At 36.8% G+C, this 20,108-nt stretch overlaps 1 protein-coding gene across 3 annotated transcripts; it reads left to right on the top strand.

Moving 5' to 3' along the window:
- The first annotated feature begins 4,904 nt into the window (after positions 1-4,904).
- gmeb1 (glucocorticoid modulatory element binding protein 1) lies at positions 4,905-17,140 on the top strand. 3 transcript variants are annotated; one of them, XR_013822095.1, is made up of 11 exons: positions 4,905-4,989; positions 7,350-7,501; positions 7,677-7,732; positions 8,019-8,140; positions 8,219-8,322; positions 10,520-10,668; positions 11,585-11,716; positions 11,837-11,974; positions 13,474-13,596; positions 14,855-16,144; positions 16,249-17,140. XR_013822095.1 is itself a non-coding variant. In XM_079879639.1 (10 exons), exons 2-10 carry the CDS (start codon positions 7,371-7,373, stop codon positions 15,667-15,669), a joined length of 1,770 nt encoding a protein of 589 aa, XP_079735765.1. In that variant the 5' UTR covers positions 4,914-4,989; positions 7,350-7,370; the 3' UTR covers positions 15,670-17,140. The 3 variants fall into 3 exon arrangements, 2 of the variants coding, with proteins under 2 accessions (XP_079735765.1, XP_079735766.1); XM_079879639.1 differs by having other exon boundaries at positions 4,914-4,989; positions 14,855-17,140; XM_079879640.1 differs by lacking the exon at positions 4,905-4,989 and adding an exon at positions 5,022-5,524 and having other exon boundaries at positions 14,855-17,140.
- The last annotated feature ends 2,968 nt before the right edge of the window (positions 17,141-20,108 follow it).

Raw genomic sequence — 20,108 nt, forward strand, 5'->3', positions numbered from 1 at the left:
ACGTCTAGTATGAAAATCGAGTTTGGGAAAGTCTTCTTCGTGCCAGCAGAACATAAAATTATGAACAATAATTAGCCTGAACACAGCTTTTGATTTTACAGATCAGGTATGAAATTCTTCCAAGCTGCCAGGATCTTCTATGTAATAGAAGTTGATCATATCCATTCTGCAGACTTCCCCTCAGAAAATGCAGGAGGAAAATTGCTGTAGGAAAATCAGGTTTCTGTGCTCATTTTCACTCCTTTTTTGTGCAGATGAAAAACCTTCTGAACGAATTCAACTTTTACAGTGAAATGAGTTAATAACTCAATCCATTTAAAGTTGTAATTCTAATATTGACACATTCGAGGGTTTCTCTTCTCACCCAACATTATAACTTATAAGACACTGGGTTTATTTTATACATTTTGATTTTGGATTTCAAAGCAACCAAAACACAAAGAAAGGACTGTGGACAAATACTGATCAATCTGCTCAATGTGAACAATTTAAATAAGTTGGGAGCTGTGGATTTTATGTATAGGAAATGATAGCGATGATAGATTGAAGTTAATATGCTGAGAATGAAGTTAAAGGAATACTCCACCGTCTTTTCATATTAAACTATGTTATTCCCTTAACTAAGACGAGTTGATACATACCTCTCTCATCTCAGTGCGTGCACTCAATCGCTCTGGCGCGCGGCGAAACTTTGTTCACTCAGTTCATTTAATACGGGCCAAGCAGAGAAGCTACTAAACACCTCCACGTTTTCCCTATTTAAACACAGTTACTCGCGTAGTGTAACTCGACCTAGGACGGTGACACAAAACAAAACGTTGCGCTTTTCTAAGCGTGTAAAATGGATAACTATATTGTATGGCGGAATACCATAGCAAGTGCTTATGAGCACTTCGACTTGGCGGAGTAATATCTTCACTCGTGAAAAATCCTCTCACCGGCCCCCGCTCCCTCTGGTGAAGATATTACTCCGCCAAGACGAAGTGCTTACAAGCACTTGCTTTGGTATTCCGCCATACAATATAGTTATCCATTTTACACGCTTAGAAAAGCGCAACGTTTTGTTTTGTGTCACCGTCCTAGGTCGAGTTACACTACGCGAGTAACTGTGTTTAAATGGGGAAAACGTGGAGGTGTTTAGTAGCTTCTCTGCTTGGCCCGTATTGAATGAACTGAGTGAACAAAGTTTCGCCGCGCGCCAGAGCGATTGAGTGCACGCACTGAGACGAGAGAGGTATGTATCAACTCGTCTTAGTTTAGGGAATAACATAGTTTAATATGAAAAGACGGTGGAGTATTCCTTTAAGACAAAATTTATCAACAAAACTCACACATGATAATAGTGTGACTAAATGTAGTGTGAAAAGCCTTGTGGAATCACTTTCTGAACATGATATTTCAAATTCTGATGAGTTGAGTAAATTAGGTTACTTTACATTAGTAATAGTGTGTATACATTTATAAAATAAATAAATAAATTTGACTCAATGAAATATGTGACCACACTGCTGTTGTTTTGTGGCCACTGAACGGTTTTGCACAATTTGACAAGTTTCTATGGTAACTGCATTCATTAAATATGTACATATGGCATATTTCTGCACATTGCTCCTCACATACTATTTCACAAATAAATAAATTTTATTAAACAATATATATATATCCCACAAATCTTTCAAAATGGTGGTGCCAAAATACTTTTTACATGCCCCCTTGTGGTCTATAGAGAACAGCTCTATGACTGCATTTTAAGAAAATGGGTTGGAGTGAAATGAATAACAATGATGTTAAATAGCCAGTGTAAATGAAATAAGATTATTGTGTATTATAGATAGAGAATAGGACATTAGTATAAAAGCAGGATTTTCATTAGTCACCCACTATAAACACTATCTGCCACTCACTGTCGATTCTGATCATATAAACACGTCTGTATACATGTCTACCTTTAGGGGCTCATCAGTGATGTGGATGAGCAGAGTAAAACGTATTGCACATTTTAAATGTTAAATCAACTGTAATGAATGCTAAAGCCAATAATAATGATGTACATCAAGCTCTGGGCATTGTAAACTGTCAATATATTTGCATTGTGATTCGGTAAATCTATAAGATTCAATATGTTTCAATAAAATTAGCATTAAGATCTGTGTTCTCATAATCTCTTGCAGTAGTTTGTTTGTTTGTTTGTTGTTGTTGTTTTTGAAAAACAAGCAGTGTAATATGACATGATTTCACCATTGTGACTTTTCAGGTATTCTTTCTGCAGGTTACTTCGTTATGCCAGTGGCGGAAAGTGAGGTGCATCCCAATTCACATACTTCTTTATATGCTGTATTTAAAAACCTCCCCAATATCCTTACACTACTCCACTATAGTCCACTGAATGAGTGAATGAAAACGAGTGAGTGATATAATAAGTGCACTCAATAATGTACACTATGGTTTTGGACACTACTACAAATGACTGCCTCCTCAAATAGTGAACTATATGAGGGATTGGGGCGATTATGGACACATGCAGCTGTTCATCCCATTTATTCAATGTGTATGATTCCAGGTTTTTCAAAGTTGACTCCAACTCCCATTGTTGAATCCATTTACTGAATAATACAAGATTGCAGTCGTTAATGCACTCTTAATATTTTTCCCCCGACACAAAAGCCTTAAATTACCCTTATTTAAACAACACACTTTTAGTGTGACTGTCCAAATAGTCCAATTTAGGGGATGACTTTACAGTGAAATGATGAGTATGTCATACCTAGCCGTTGCCGATACCTAATTTTACAGAGGAAAAAGTCATGAGAAACAGCCGGTTGAATATTATGTCAGAATCAAATATACAAGAAAGAAGGCATTCTTTAATTAATTCATCTCATTATAATGGTCTTAAAAAGCTGCTTGAACAGAAGAGATATATAGATTAAAAATACAATACAAAAATACCTAATGTATAGCCTACACTTACTGATGTGGTTATTCTTGGTGTGAATTTTTAATGAGTAATGCTTAGATGATTATGAACACAAATAGCTTATAGTTATGTGTGTCGAAGCAGTCGTGGCCTAATGGTTAGCCAAAGGTTGCTGGTTCTATTCCAGTACCGGCAGGAAATGACTGAGGTGGCCTTGAGCAAGGCACCTAACTCCTACGCTGTCTGTATTAATTTGATAGTATAATTTATTTCACTTCCCTAGACCCTAGCTGTTATTTACTTAATAAGATTAGAAAGCAATAAAAGCTCGTCTTACACACATTTCATACATAATATATAAAATGATTTACTTAAAAATAATGCTTTGGTCAATGAAATCCAGCGTGTTTCTTCGCGGGAGACGTGGGCGTAATTTGCAGGGGTGTCGGGACTCGGGTGTGGTTTGTAGAACTGCAGATGGCCGCCGAATAAACGTGAAAGATTTGGAATATAGAAAATGAATGCTGAAGAAGCCCAGCAGTAGTTTAGCAGCAGTATGCTTCTTAATGCTGCAGTGTTACCAAGAAACATTTTAATCCTTGGGGTCAGGAATAGATATAATTTACTATGCAGATGACCATGCATTCTGTCACACTCAATAACAATATGAAAAACATTTACAGTAGAACGAATTAATAATAAAAACATTTTAACCTCTTAGATATTTTAGCTATTATTACTAGATGATGTTTAAAGTGGGTAATTATATTCTCTTTCTCCTTTAAAGTTTGTTTGTAATCAATAGCCAATCAGACAACAACGACGAAACATCCAGGGTTATGTTATTGGCCAAAGTGCCTGTCAATCATCCCCGTTACCGCCCCAATCCCATGATGCTTCACTTCAGGATACATTTATATTCAAGTGTTTCGAGCTAATTTAGCATATTAACCAACAAATATATATATAATCTTGTACACTTGATTGTACAGTATACAATTAATGGGGAATTGTGAAGTATAATAAAATGTATCGCTGTTTTGACTGTCCAGATAATTGTTACCCTCGCTGAGACGCATTGACTCCCAGAATGTGAGGTCCAGCTAAATGGTTACAGCTTAAAAAGGGCATCTGCCGTGAATGGCATAGCTGTGAAAGGGATTCTCTGACACAGTTACGGAATCGCCATCAAGAGATTTCGGATGCATAATTTTTATACCTCGGAGCTGCCAATGACCGTTGATCTTGGCGCTCCATTCTTACAAAGTAAAAGAAATTTTTTCTTTTAGAATATTTCTGCTACGAATCTTAAGAACAACGTAGCACGCATTTATTAATGTAAATATAATTTGTTTTTATATTTACCTAGTTGAGAATTGATTTACTCTCTTAGCAATAAGAGCTGTTATAGAGCTTTTGTAAATGCACTTTTGATGCATATTTTATTTTTATTTGAGTGGGTGTGTTAAACAGTTTTTCGGAAAACTTACTGCAATTGTATCAGATGATATTATGAGGGATTACCATATTCATGTACAACGCATACATATGGTACTGCAGCTGCTTATTTTTTATATGTAGATTGGGGTGGATTACCAAGTTGCATAAAAAACTTTTTTTAATAAAATAGTTAATACAACCCACAGTTATTGTAATTATTTTTTTAATGGAATTTCAAATGCTTGTAGATACCAAGCTAGTGAATTAATGAGTTTCAACAGGTAACGTTATACTAATATCAGTGTGTACAAATATCTCCAGTAGATCCATTCAAGATGTGTTCAAATTGTACTCTACACAAGCAGACGCAGAGCAATTATTTACAGGAGACTTATTATAGAAACAGTGACTTTTTAAAGTTTTAAACTGTACCATAACATCACAGAACTGATACTGATAATGCCATGAACCTTGTATATATTAATACGCGCAGTCCTGTGTGTACTGTAAAGTCTCTCATGGCTTGAGCTGGAACAGGGACGAGCTTGAGCAGGAAGTGTAATTCAACAAACTGCGCATGTTCACTCAAAGCCTCTCGCTATGTAAGGATGACACCGACCGCGATCTAAACGGTAAGGCCAATCCATCGTATTTTAACCTCTCTAATGTAACGGTTAAACATGACTGCGTAACGGAGAACTTCGTCGGGACGTCGACTAGAGGTGTTCACGGCTCGAGTGGCAGCTGCAGCCCCCTCGAATGGCGGAGGAACGTCTTGTCGTTTGTGTGTGTGCGTCCCGCCGCACGGGAGACGTCATGAGAACAGAACACCGCGGCGCGACGCCAGCGCGTCATTTAGATACAGTCCGCCCGTACGGCCAGCGAACGCTTCATGAATTAGCCGCGCTTGAGGGTGTTTGAGAGTGTGATGTTTGTTTGTAAACACGCACTTTCACCCACAAACAAACAAGCAGTGAAATGAAGGAGTGTGTTAGCATAGCACGTTAGCATCACGAGCAGCAGATGAGTGTTATTGAAATGGCGCAACATATGAAGAGCTAAAATGCTAACTGAATTAGCCACTGAAGAGCACAACACTTATATAAGTGCAGTCGCTCAGAAACATTCACCATGGCAACCATAACAGTTATCCCCACAATACGATAGGTATTATTGTTGCTACTGTTAAATCATAATAAATGCATTAGGGGTCTCTTTCAAACAGTGTAACGTTAATATTTTTTTCATTTAAGTAAATACATTTTTGACAACAGGTGGTTCTTAACACCAGTCACTATCTAGTATTTTGACGGAATCTGTTGTTACCATGGTATACAGAACTACCCCGTTTTGTGGTACAGTGAAGATATCTCACTGTAAGTAACGTTACTTTGACGTACTATGAGGCTGTCCGATGTTCATATTCATGTAACGTTACCATGTCATCTACTCTAACGTAACGTTACTTCAAAGAATACCATGGACATGCGTTTAATCAAAACATGGTATTACCGTGTATTTGTAATTTTATCTGATAGCATTAGCAATGCAGTGGTTTCGTTTAACAGTCTTCATTAGACCGATATATTTATAATATATATGAAGCAATAATTTGATAAACTGACCTATGTATATAATTTAAAGGACTCTATATCCTGACATAAGTATACATTATTTTAATTGAAAATAGTTTATGTAAAACATTTAGTTATTTTATTTAAACCATAATGTTACTTATTTTAAATGATATATTTTATAGTTTTATATTTGTTTATCTAAATAGTGAAATGCTTGGTCATGTAACAGTGACTTGAAGTCACTTTTCATCTCAGGCCATTTTAATAATGAATGGACCACTGGTTTAGGTTCGGGTAACTTAACTGGCTTAAGTCTTGGAGTAAAAATGATTTAAATGCACATTTTCCTGATTTGAATATTATGTGCTTAGACACTAGCTTGAAGATTTGCCATATCACACAGTCCACTCTCATTTGTTCATACTGAATTAATGCTACAGATGAGATCACTGTATAATCTGTTGTTTATTACTGTCTGCGGTCTGAGTTACCGTCTTTGAGATACCCTGACACCTTTAGTGGGTCTTCCAGTTGGGGAATGTGAAAGATTAAAAAGGGCATCTGCTGTGACTGGCATAGCTGTGGGAAGGGTTTCTCTGACACAGTTACAGAATCATTATCAAGAGATTTTGGATGCACAAATTTTGAAACTTTAGGCCACCATTGATCGATGTTCTTGGTGCCTTGATTTATAACTTAAAAAATAAGAAAAAATAATGTATAAAAGCAATACACAATAGAGATATAAGTTGATATTTTCCATGTCAAGCTTATGTCACCATTGTTTATGTGTGAAGTTTTATGTGTTTATGTTGTTTAAGAGGTGGAGCACATTATAACATTTATATGATTTACTACATTTTTGGAATAACACGAAGAAATAATTTTTGCACAGTAAGACCAGGACCGTGGTTTAAGAAAATGATATGGTCAATGTTGATTTTAAATGTCGGACATATCAGGCAAAACATCTTCTGAAACATAGGCTAATCAGTGGTTTAACGAAAAAGTGGTTTAACGAAGTCTTTGTGTTTGAAAGAAGTCTTATGCTCACAATGGCTGCATTTATTTGTTTAAAAATACAGCAAAAACTGTTATACAGAAATATATATTATTATATTATATATATATATATATTGTTATATTTCTTGTATAACTGTTTATACAGTTATACAAGAAATATTATTACACTTTAACAGGACTGTTTTCTATTTTAATATATTTTAAAAATGTAATGTACTCATGTGACAGCATAGCTGAATTTTCAGCAGCCATTACTTCAGTCTTCAGTGTCACATGATCCTTCAGAAATCCTTCTAATAATTGGTGCTCAATTATTATTATAATAATCTTAATTATTCCAAACATTTGACTGGTATAGATAAAATATTCACCAGGAATTTCGTACTCCTCAGTTTTGAAGGAGAGCACGGGCTATGGCAGAGACAGAAGTCACTGTGTCCGTGGAGGACATGGTGATGATGAAGAGCACAGAGGAAGAGGATGTGGAGCCTGACAACCAAAACAAGACTCAAATGATCCTACAGCTGCAGCCCATCACAGCTGGGTAGGTGTGAGGATCCTAAACTAGACAGCTAGGTATATCAAAAGAGACACGCATATAATAATACTTTACATATGTCATATTAAACAAATGGCTCTTTAAAAGGACCAAAACAGCTTAATTCTTGGGAGTTAACAGGTGGAGATTGATGTTATAGATGGATGTTTTATGTTTGTAGGCTTGGAGATGAAAGCAGTGAGACAGATGCTGCAGTTGTGGCAGTGGAGACACAAGGTAACCCTGTCCCAAAACTTATTAGTGCTAGTATTTGTATTATGTGAGTGGGTTTTGCACAGCCAAGCACCACTCATATGTTCTTCATTTAATGTAGCCTAGTCTTGTAGTTTAAACAGTCAATAATTCACATCATAATTAGACTGTAATCTGTCTGTAGTTTCCTGCAAACGCATCTTAGCTGTAAAAATGCTCCAAGCAGTGGATTATGCTTCAGTTTCTGTCACTAAATACACCTTATGCAGTTTTCCCACAATACTGTTGTGTGTGTGTGTGTTATGTTCAGATGAGGCATCTGCTGAAGGAGAGGATTTGGAGCTTGGTTATCCCATTACATGTGGCGAGAGTAAAGCCATCCTTCTATTCAAGAAGTTTGTCTGCCCAGGAATCAATGTCAAATGTGTGAAGGTTGGTGTCGTGTAGACCTTAATGGTGCAGATTACAGTTGCTAATGTGTTTAATCTGGCTTTCTCTGTTTCTCTGCAGTATGAGGATCAGTTGATTAGTCCAAAGCAGTTTGTGCACATGTCGGGTAAAGCCACTTTGAAGGACTGGAAGCGAGCGATCCGGATGGGTGGGGTTATGCTCAGGTAAGCATAAGCATTCTGGGTCTCTTCAGGTCAGACCTCAGTGCCAGCTATCAGTGTTTGTAGTTTTTATGTGTCCCATTACAGTATTGGTAGCCTTTCATAGCATATCATATATTTTGATACATTGTTTTTTTTTTGTTTTTTTTTTTGGTGCCACTTTATATTAACTGTATTTCCCCCAGTTTCACAGACAAGGCTTAAGCCTAGTCCCAGACTAAAATGCATTTGATCTGTTTTAACTGAAAGCAACTTGCACTAACACAGGGGTGCCCAATCCTGCTCCTGCCGATCGACTGTCCTGCACAGTTCATCTCCAACCCTAATCAAACACACCTGCCTTTAATTTTCAAGTGATCCTGAAGACCTTAATTGGTGCTTCAGGTGTGTTTGATTAGGGTTGGAGATTAACTGTGCAGGACAATCGATCGGCAGGAGCAGAATTGGGCACCCCTGCACTAATATATCTTAAAATATGTCAATGCCATTGTTTAATGTTTTTTTCTAAGGCATGTTTATAAAGGCTACTTAAATATCCTAGTTTGAACTAAGGCCTAAGTCTGGCTTAATCTAACTGAACTACTAAATTATTAATTTGATAAAAGGCACTATATTTTTTTACATTGTACTCATATTTAAAAAAAAACTTTATGTAATTACAGCTGTAATTAATTTCTATAGCTACATCTACAGTATAGTTACACTGTTGACCCTTTCCTTACACCTTAACCCACCCTTAAAGCCCCGATATACTCGCGCCGAAGTTCTTTTTCGTTCTTTGTTTAGGGGTAAAACGAAGTTCGAAATACGTGAGTAGCGATATACTGTTAGCGAACATCCGACGCCGCGAGAGTGACGGTTAGATGAATATGTAAATGTGTGGTGTGCTCTTTCTTCTCAGTAACAAAATAAACACAACAAAACTGAGAAAACAGCAAGCATTTTAATAAAGCATAAGAAAAACATCTGATCATAGCAACGTGGTTATGTGGCACTCCATATCTCCACATCACGTCACGTTTATTTATATATCACGTTATACAATAGATTGCTTAAAATCAAGCAACTTTACCGTATAAAACATGAATGACAGTGTTTCGTTTCATCAGAAGTACTACTTCATTTTCTACTATAAAAAGTGTGTTCATGTTTTCACTCAACCGACTGAACAGGCCAAATGAACCAGAAAAGATTTTCACGTGAAAGAAGGCGGAGTCTCCGCAGCCCACCTATTACGTAATCACCACGGACCAATGGTAATACAAAGGTGTTTAGCAACCGCTTTGGCAAGCTGTTTCGAACTCCCAAAACTAACTCCAAACAAACTTTGTTTCGGCGTGATTTTGTTTGATATGAAGTCACATCAGTTCGTTCTTCGATTTCACTTGGAAGTGTATCAAGGCCTTTAAACCTAACCAAACCACAAAACCTGTCCCTAACCTTACCAGTGTTTTGCGATTCAACGTGAACACAATAAGTACAACATTTTTTTTTCCCCCTTTGTAATGTTAGACACACTTTGTTTCTACTTCAAATTCAGTCATAATTTATTTTTTCATATGGTACTTTGCTGTGCTGTTTTAAAAGCTGTAGATTTATTCTGTTGAGTCCAATATACAGCCCTATTCTTCAATAGCATCCTCATAAAACAATTTCCACTGAAATGTGCCACTCAAACTGAAAATCAGATTGAAAATATCAGAGATCTTGTAAAAATTAACATCAGCCACTCCAATGGTTTATAAAGGCATGATCACAATAGTTAAATTAGCATTAGCACAGCATGGAAAATTCACATAACCAAATTAAACATGAGTGAAGTCTGTGTGGGGAACTTTTTTCACCCTCATGCAAAACAATCACACATATTCCTATTGAAATGACTGGATATCGTCCTCTAGCTTTCGATGAGCTCCGGTAAATGTGACTTTTCTGTTTGTGATTGTTCTGATGGATCTGCAGAGCGGTAGGTGTTACACACAGACAGGAACACAACAAGCTTTGACAGCTTTTACTACATTTTACTTGTATCATTAGTTCTTCCAGATGGATCACTGCCTAACATCTGAAACTCAGTTCTTACAATAGATCAAGGAAAATTCCCCATTTTGACCCCTCCAGATTTTTCAATAAAAAAACAAATATTCTTCAGCGAAGTATTAGTCTTAACCTCTGAAAGCTGTGTGTGTGTGTCATGTAGGAAAATGATGGACTCGGGTCAGCTGGATTTCTATCAGCACAGCACTCTCTGCACAAACACCTGCCGCAGCACCAAGTTTGACCTGCTGATCAACAACACACGCTTCCCACCAGACGGCAGTGGGCTCAACACACCCACCACAGCTCAGGGTTAGAACAAACACACACACACACACACACACACACACACACACACACACACACACACACACACACACACACACTCACTCACTCACTCACTCACTCACTCACTCACTCACTCACTCACTCACTCACTCACTCACTCACTCACACACTCACACACTTCATCTCCAGAACTGCTTTGAAAGTCACTTCACAAACTTTTCATCGTTTGATTTGAGTAAAACTACCATCAAATACACACTGAAACTAAAACTGAAACTAAATCTTCACAACAAACCGTCAAAATAAAAATTAGGTTAAACTTCAAGAAATTATGACAGAAATATATCAGCTGTAGTCTAAATGTACTTCTCAAAGTAATAATAATTATATTATTATTTCTAAGGAATATCATACAACCAAGATATTTTTTCATCTATGTTTTAAATGTATAAAGTTCTTTTGTGTCGAATCTAATTTAACAAAAAAAAAAAAAAAAAAAAAAATGTTGTAAATTAATTGTTATATTTTCATTTGATAACATTTTAAAAGCTTGATTGAATTGTTAAAGTGTATATGAATTTGTATTAAATCATAACACAGAATCCACCCCACCCCAAAAACACTGAATTTAGGGGAAAATAAAAAAGGATTTCATGGGGCCATAATTTAAAAGGTACTCTGTGGAGCTTAATTGTGAACAAACAAGTTTACATGTTTACATTCATTCTCAAAGTCTAACAAATATGTGGTTAGCATTTCCTTCCTCGGGTGGGTAAATTAATATATCGTGATAAATATAGATATCGTATGATATGGAAAAAAATATTTTTGGCCATATCGCCAAATGATCAATGCATATTTTCCACACAATTTTCAGTAAAATAGATTTTCATTGTTTTCATTTACCACTATAACAATACATATTGTGTGTGTCCTGCAGGGCATGTTTCTGTGGGTAACGGATGTCAGATGGCCACAGTAGAAGAGAAGAAAGAAGACGTGATTGGTACTGTGGAGTGGAGCCCTGCCACCATAGAAGCCTCAGAGAAAAGGGACACAAATGACATCTCAGGTAAACACAGCAAATAAAACATTCAGAAAGTCATGTAGTCAGTGCTTCCCATCAAACATCACTCATGAGTGCCATACATAAATGATGTAATAAATGCTATACTGTGTTTGTGACCCCTAGATGAGACGCTGAGTTTCTGGAGGGGTATCGCTGAGGTGGGGATGATGGGGGAGGTGGTGCCTAATATCCGCTCAGAGCTGTTGGGTCTGCTGAGAGGAGTTCAGCTACGCACTGATCAGAGCTCTCTACAGGATGCAGGTCAGTATGTCAGAATATGATCTGTTCCAGGTTTGTCTAATCCTGTCCATGGATTCAGCTCAGCTCTAACCTTAATCAAACACACCTAACCAGCTCCTTAAGTACAAAAAGTACAAAAATAAACTTAAATGGCACAATATCAAACTCTGCGACTCTTTATTGATTCTTTGTAAGAGTTGTATAACTGTCAATTGCTGTTACAGATACTACAAAAATGACCGTAATACCGTAAACTGAATCCTACCAGTCACAAAATTGTCTGTGACTTTCCTAAACTAATTTTTTTTATTGTGAACTCCAAAAATAGATCAGTTCAAAATGAATGTTTAATGGCAAACATGTTGAAGATTAGCAGACAGGCTTTCAATTAATTAAGTTGTTTATTCAGCAGTTAATTTATTGTAGGAGCCTAAGACTTTTTGCAAATATATATATATATATATATATATATATATATATATATATATATTAGGGATGCACCTATACCACTTTTTCAGAACAAGTCCGGTACCGTTACTTTTTTTTAGTACTTGCTGATACAGAGTACCAATACCTGTATTTTTATTTTTAATGAAAAGAATATGAATCAAATTAGTTGGCTTAGCAAATATTTCCATCAGTTATTTTCATGCCTAATTATGCCTGTTAAAATGCATTGTAGGAGCTACTGTTACTTTCACTGTTCATATTATTGCTCTATCATATTTCATCTTTAACTTAATAGCACAGTGAATATTTAGAGCTGCTCCAGCAGAGCTCAACCAGTCAACCAGTCTTTTGTTGTTAGATTAACATTGAGGACAAAGACAGCAGTAGGTTTATAAGGCTGCTGTCACTTTAAGAGTTGCATGTGTCCAATATACTGTTACACACGCGTTTTCTTTTCAACGGTTTATGTTCACTTAACTGACTGTTTCACGAGGATACTTGCCTATACAGGCATTTTGACATAATTTTCTGTGAATTTGTCCGTTCATGTGCAAAAAGACATGAAAAATAGCTTGCATAGCTAGTTTGCATACAGAAAACTTGAAAACGTCATGTCTGCTGTTTGCTGTTGTCAGTGTTTCTTTGCCACAAGCACTGTACTGTAGACACTGCGTTGTATCAGATCATTTTAACGAGTACACGAACGCAGTATCGATGCATCACTAATATATATTGAAATAAATAATATAATACATTAAAAAATAATATAACCTTTATACTAGGACTGTCAATCAATTTAAAATCTTTTAATTCTTTAATAAATGTAATTAACTTAATTTAAAGACAGGCTTCACAAGATTAACCCCGTAAGTGTATTTTCTTTTTGGGGCATCTTGTAGCCTGTAGTTTAAATAGAGGATTAGATATCCATAAAAAACACATTTAGTATGTCAAGTTATTTTGTTGTGTTGTTATTCAGGTGCAGTGGTGAAAGTGGAATGTGGCTTAATATGTAGTTTGTTTTTTGTATGTGTGCATGAGATGTGATCATCACATGGTCTGTCTTGCAGAGATTGCAGTTCTGAGCAACCTGGCACAAGTCTTTAACCTGCTAGACTCCATCAAACAAATTGTGAATGTTCGACGGCAAATGACGGACCCAGAGCAGACACAGATGCTCCGAACACTGACAAGTGAGTGAAGTGACCAAAGGGAAGTAGGGACATGTGAAGTGACCAAAGGGAAGTAGGGACATTTTCACACTGGAACTTTTGGTGTGGCCTGTTGGACATGCTGAAACTGTTCCTATTAATTGTGATTGATGTAAAAGTGATTTTTAAAGACACAAGTGTCGCAAATATTAAATCTCACATTTGAAAATAACATACCACCTACAATAGATTGATCGTTAATTCAAACACCCACGCAATCTCTTTCCAAATTGGCAATGATTTGGTTGTGTCTAATAAACCTTTGACAAAACCACACCACAACATTCAAATCTGCGTTCGCACTGCTGCTGACCCAGAGTGTGCAATTGTCATGTATAGGTATGAAACAGCTTCACAAACAGTCTTTTCAACCACACATTATCATTATTTCTGTGTTACTAATATTCATTTTATCACAGAAGTACTGGGATAAAAGTTTATAGTTTGGATAAAAACACCGATATCTACGGAAGCAATCAAAATAGATCAAATGACCTTTTGTTTACATCGTTACACCAGCAGGGGGACAAGTGACTGTTACAAATTTATTTTTCATTTAATCATTCATTCAAGAGATTCGTTCAAAAATGCTGATTCATCCAGTAATGAAATAAGTGAAGTCTTTGAGTGAGTGATTGAATCATTCATTCCAAAAGATTTTTTTAAATAACTCATTTTGTTTAGTTGTCTGTTCAGAATCGTGAGAGAATCGTGATCTCTATTAAAAAAAAAATCATGATTCTCAATTTATCCAGAATCGTGCAGCTCTAACCTACAGTAAACCCTACCCTAAACCTAACTGATAGTAAACGAGAGATGAAAATGCCATTTTAGCTTGCTTCTACAAGTCTTTGAGCCCTTTTATCGAGCGTCGTCCCTGACCTATACCAGGTGAGCTCCTGAACAAGTTTAGTTCATTATAAAAGCCATACATGTGGAAGCTGGTTATGCGATGCAAACTTTAAAGTCCCCTGTAGTCAATAATTTTATCCCTTAAAATTCATCTTTGATCATCAAAATTACATATTTTAAAAAAAAAAATTCCTTGAAAAAAATATTATCACTATAAAGCTGTTTTGAAACAATTTGTATAGCAAAAATCACTATATAAATGAAGGTGACTTGACTCTGCTTTGCATTATGCCAATTAGAGCACTTGTTACCCGTGCTAAAATCATTGTAACACATAGATTATTGCTTTAATTCTTTGAAAACAACAGTGTCTCTTGTGTTTGTTTAGCATTGGAACAGCAGGTAGAAGAGCAGAAGAGGCAGCAGTCCCTCAGCTGGTCGTCTCAATCACAGGTCCTCAGCAGTCTGGTTCTCCCCTCCACCCCTCCAGCCAAACGCGCTCCCAAACGGCCCCGCCTCCAGCGGCCCGCCTCTACCACCGTGCTCGGCACATCCATAGCCCAGCCTCTAACCCTCCAGCCCCAGCAATTCACTGTCATTTCCCCCATCACCCTTTCATCCATCGGCCAGTCGTTTACAGTGGCTGGCCTCAATCAGCCATCTAATACGGTCACCCTACATGCTCTACCCGCAGGCTCGCAGCTCTTCACGCGAATTACTGGAGGTTCTGATGGAAAAACCGAAGCCATTGCTCTCCATCCTGCATCTGGGCTCACGTTGCTGGGCGCCACAGCCATGCAGGACCACGCACAGCTCGGGACAGTCATGAGCCCCGTCGAGCTCGTCCAATTGACGCAGAAGATGACTTCTGCAGGTGTAGCCCAAGACGGTCAGGTGGTCGCAGGTACGGTTGTGATGCAAGACGGCGTCGTCAGGGTCGTGCAAGAAGACGAGAACCAGGATAACACCACCTTGATTGAGATAGACCCGGCATCCGCTGACCACAGCGTAAGCGTCATGGAACTGCAGCTTGAGGGAGACGAAGCGGGGGACGGTGCAACCGTAATGGAAGGAGGTGAGGAGGTGGTGCAAGGCGAAACAGAGGAGACAGGGGAGATACAGTTGGATGCCAATGGTCAGTTCCACAATTTGCCCATTGTAGTGGTGGAGGAAGAGACACAGGACGCCGGCAAAACCAAGTGATTCACCAACATGCTCACACAAACCGCCCTCAGAGACTGACGGACCGAATCAGACAGGGACGGGGATTGTGTCGCCCCAGGTGGAATGTGCTTTTGCCCTTCCAGCAGTCTTGTTTTTTCATTACTTACTTCCTGCACAGCCAAGCTCAGCTCTTCAAGCCTGCCGTGTCATGTATTTGTAAAAGCAAATTCAGTATTCCTTTTTTACACGTAAAAAGCAACAGTTTATGATGTTTTGTTAGAACACATTCAGTATTTGCTTTCTGTTTTTGAGTGTGGAAGTTTAGGCACTTATTTTCCGGTTTCCTTTTGTTTTGGTGCCAAAATGTCACATAGTAGCCATGTCCAGATTTCAAGTTCATGACTCTCTGATCTGAAGGTGAAGACTGATATTTAAGACACTCCCATAGTAATAATTTACACTGTCTGTCTCTCTGTGTGTTTTCTGACATCAGGGTAAATGGCACTAATGCAGAGTTCTTCAACCCTGCTCCTGGAGAACCACTGCCCTGCAAAGTTTATTTATAAAACTATATATAGAGTTATAAAACTCTGCAGGACAGTGGGTCCCCAGGAGCAGGGTTGAATACCACTGCCATATTGTTAGTGATATTTTAGCACAGTTGTTCTCAACTCTGTTCCTTGGCACCCACACCCCTCCCTTATCTGACAGACTGTGTTCAGTTCATGCAGCTCTCTGCTAATGATCTGATGATCTGAATTAGGTGTGTAAATAAGGGAGACAAAAGAGCAGTGCTTTGGGTCCCAGGCTCAGAGTTGAGGACCCCACTGTTAGCACATATAATGAAAGATGTGTTAAGAATGTTTGTGAATGGATCATGTGTGTCCTTCACTGAAAATAAAATAGATATTCCTTTTCCTGCGAGTTATATTGTAAATGATTGTAGAATGCGGGATTGTGCATTTTAAAGTCTGTTACTTTACGGAGTTATTTTTTTTGAACAAAAGTAGAAGCAAAAATACTTGATTTGGAGGTTTATAAGTGCAAGGATGTATTAAAGTGATCAAGAAACAGTAAAAACATTTATAATGTTACAAAAGTTTTCTATTAAAAAAAGTAAAAAAAAAAACAAAAAAAACCTAAACATATAAATAAATAGTAATAAATAAAATAAAAAGAAGGATTTCTAAAGGATCATGAGACTGAAGACTGGAGTAATAAATATTGTCATCACTGAATACATTTCTATTTTAATATATTTTAAAATACAAACAGTTATTTCAAATTGTAATATTTAACAATTGGGTTTGTTTTGCACATGGCTTTTGAGTTTATTGTTTTGTTTCATGGTGCTGTCTGTTTTTTTTTTTTTTTTTTTGTGAGAGCTATTGTGTTCCGTCTTATCATGAATTTTGGTATTACACTCCAACACAGAATGAAGCATAATACAATTAAAAAGTATTTTTCTTTCTGGTGAATTGTACAATAAAAACAGTAATTGCCAGAACTTACATTTACAGTAAAAAGTGTATTTCATTAACTGATATAATGTTAATATACCAATCTACTAAAGTACTAAAATCTGTTTTGTACCTTTATAATACACTGACAACCACTAAAAAATAGAATTGTCAAAGAGAAAACCACATGATGAATCAAAGCTTATCACTAGCTTTTCCACAGACTGAGGTAAAAACCAATAAATGTGCTCACAGTATCAAGCACAAACACAAAACACCATCATGGTAGCAAATATGATACTAAAATAATGCAATGATCATTAATTTAACAACATGAAACAAAGCTATAATCTAGAAAACTAAGAAGATGAAAATTCAATGAAAAACCATCAAATGTGAAGCAAATAATTCCAGAAATGTCAATTTACGTTTTTCCCCCCATTAAATTATGACTTGTTCTTTTTCACTTCCAAGAATTGTAAATTTATTCATATTTTATTGTAAAAATACATGTCCCGTTGGATTTTTACGGTTTTCACTGTGAGTAAAAGAGCAGTAGCCTTCTGAACACAATTAACAGGTCTTTACCATAGCATTTTTACAGTCTTTTGCTGTTAAAATTATGCTAATTTTAATTCTTCCGTTTTTGAGCAGAGGCGCCTCCAGAAAATCTCCATGGTGCAGCCAGGTGGGAAACAGAAAGGCTGTAAGAGCGAGGGCTGAATCTGAGGGCTTTGCCTCCAGCTGCACTGCTGCAGTTTTGTTGATTCAGTATGTGCCTCCCAGTGAATCATTGCTAGGTAAAATGTTTATTGCCAGAACAGTTAACACTATTGAAAAATTCAACAAATAATACGCTGTAGATTTCAAAACTCCATGGTTACAACACATGGTTTAGCATCAACAGCAAACCTTCCATGAAACATGTTCATGTGGTGTAATTTGAGTGCTGCTGTGGAGGAGGGGAAGATTGTTTAGTTTTGTAATTTAAATTTGGTTATGTTCCTAACACTATAATCATATGAAGAGAAGTCGTATGGACCATTCGTGGTACCTTCATGGCGCTTATTTTGACATTACACATGGCACTTAAGCACTTATCAGTCAGAGACTGAAATCAGTCCAGCCCTTTCGGGTTGATTGATATTGCTGTGACTGTGATTGACAGGTCATCCAGCCAATCACAAGGCTAATTGAATAGATCTTCTCTTACGAATACACTAATAAAGTAAATAGACCAGTATAGTATGATACTACCCTGACACCTAAAAACCAGCAACTATATATATATATAAATATATATATTCGACCTAATCTCATGAGAAAACACATAAATGTTATGGCTTGTGAAGAGAAAGAAATATGTATACATAAAAAAAAAAACTAAAAAAAAACATTTAGCTACTGGTCAAAAGTTTGGAATAATTCAGATAATTAATTTTTTTTTTTTTTTTAAAGAAGTCTCTTATGCTCAAGAAATCGTAAAATATTATACTAATACCTTTTCTATTTGAATATATTTTAAATTTGTATTTATTCCTCTGTTGGCAAAGCTGAATTTTCAGCATCATTAGTCTCACATCATTCTAATATGCAGTTGATGCTCAAGAAACATTTTTCTTTTGTCATTATAAATGTTGAAAACAATAGTTTTGGAAACCATGAACCATTAAAAATGGAGTAAATAAGATTTTATTTTATTCAACAAGGATATATTAAACTGATCAAAAGTGACAGTAAAGATGTTTAATGTTAAAAAAAGATTATATTTCAAATAAATGCTGTTCTTTTGAACTTTCTATTCATCAAATAATCCTGAAAAAAAGTATCAGTTTCCACAAAAATATTAAGCAGCAAAAACTGTTTTCAACATTGATAATAACCATTAATTGAGCACCAATAATAATTAAGCATCAAATGTAGATCAATGTTTCTCATCTTCGGTCCTGGTCCAACACTGCACATTTGGATGCCTTGCTCATCTGTCAAATATATTTCCGATCCTTGAGTTTCAGCTGATGAAGGACCAAGGTTGAGAAACACTGATAGACAAACTCAAAGCTAACAGACAGGGGAAAAAGCCAATTCCAATATTGATTTCATTATGTCTTCAATCAAATGAGCATATTAGTCACTAGGGGGCACTTGAGCTCCACTGGGACCATTGAGAGAGGAATGCACTAAATATGTAGTAATCCTCTTTGTAAGTGGGTATCATCTTTCTGTGAGTGTGATTATGAAAATCTGAACTATGTGTGGGTGCATCTGCTTTAATGAAGAGCAGAAATAAGTTGAGTAGACTGCTGTAATCGGCATGTCCCCGTCTCTCTCTCAGTGATACGGCGACTGCTAAATCATGGCTGTCAGCTCTTGTATCTTTGATGGGCGGCTGCGGTTTCTGGTGCTGACGGCCTGTTTTGAGCCACTTGTCATCACAGCCGCAAGATCTAAACGCCCTGAGACAGTGGGAAGTTGCACTCTGAGGACGCTCAGGACTTTAAGGCATATATGCCTCTCTAGGTGAAATCTTTCCCTCTTAAATCTTAGTTCTTCGTGAAGCGATTAAGCTAAGTCAGGTCAGATTGATGGTATTTACGAGATGAGCGCTTGAACGGCACCAAAAATTCATAATTACTGGTGGGAAGCTCAGGAGCCTACACTTTTCTTTCGCATAACAAGTGATATAAAGCATTGATTACTCATCTAATGCACGTCTTTTGCTTTTCATGTTTGTAGTTGCGCTGAAAGGCTTTTTTGGAAAATAAAAAAGAGAGAAAGACATGAAATTGGTCATTAGACCAAACGCATATCACACAATAATGATTTCTAAGGAATTAAAGGCTGCAATACTTGCATGGCATGGTAATTGCAGTGCATTTATTTTTATCTTGTGTGGTCATGACAACGAAACCATGCAACTATTGTAAATGACGAGTAAACCGCATGTTTTCTGAATCTATTCTATAACATTCTCTAACGAGCCTCATTCACATAGAAAAGAGGCGTTTTTGAGAAGAA

This window comes from Squalius cephalus, assembly GCF_949319135.1.
Source record: "Squalius cephalus genome assembly, chromosome: 8".
Taxonomy (NCBI): domain Eukaryota; kingdom Metazoa; phylum Chordata; class Actinopteri; order Cypriniformes; family Leuciscidae; genus Squalius; species Squalius cephalus.

Excerpts from the sequence above, each read along its gene's own strand:
- gmeb1 (XM_079879639.1), top strand. The coding sequence starts at position 7,371 with ATGGCAGAGACAGAAGTCACTGTGTCCGTGGAGGACATGGTGATGATG. Across the intron at positions 7,502-7,676 it reads CTGCAGCCCATCACAGCTGG|GCTTGGAGATGAAAGCAGTG; the intron begins GTAGGTGTGAGG and ends TTATGTTTGTAG. Across the intron at positions 11,975-13,473 it reads GAGCTCTCTACAGGATGCAG|AGATTGCAGTTCTGAGCAAC; the intron begins GTCAGTATGTCA and ends TCTGTCTTGCAG.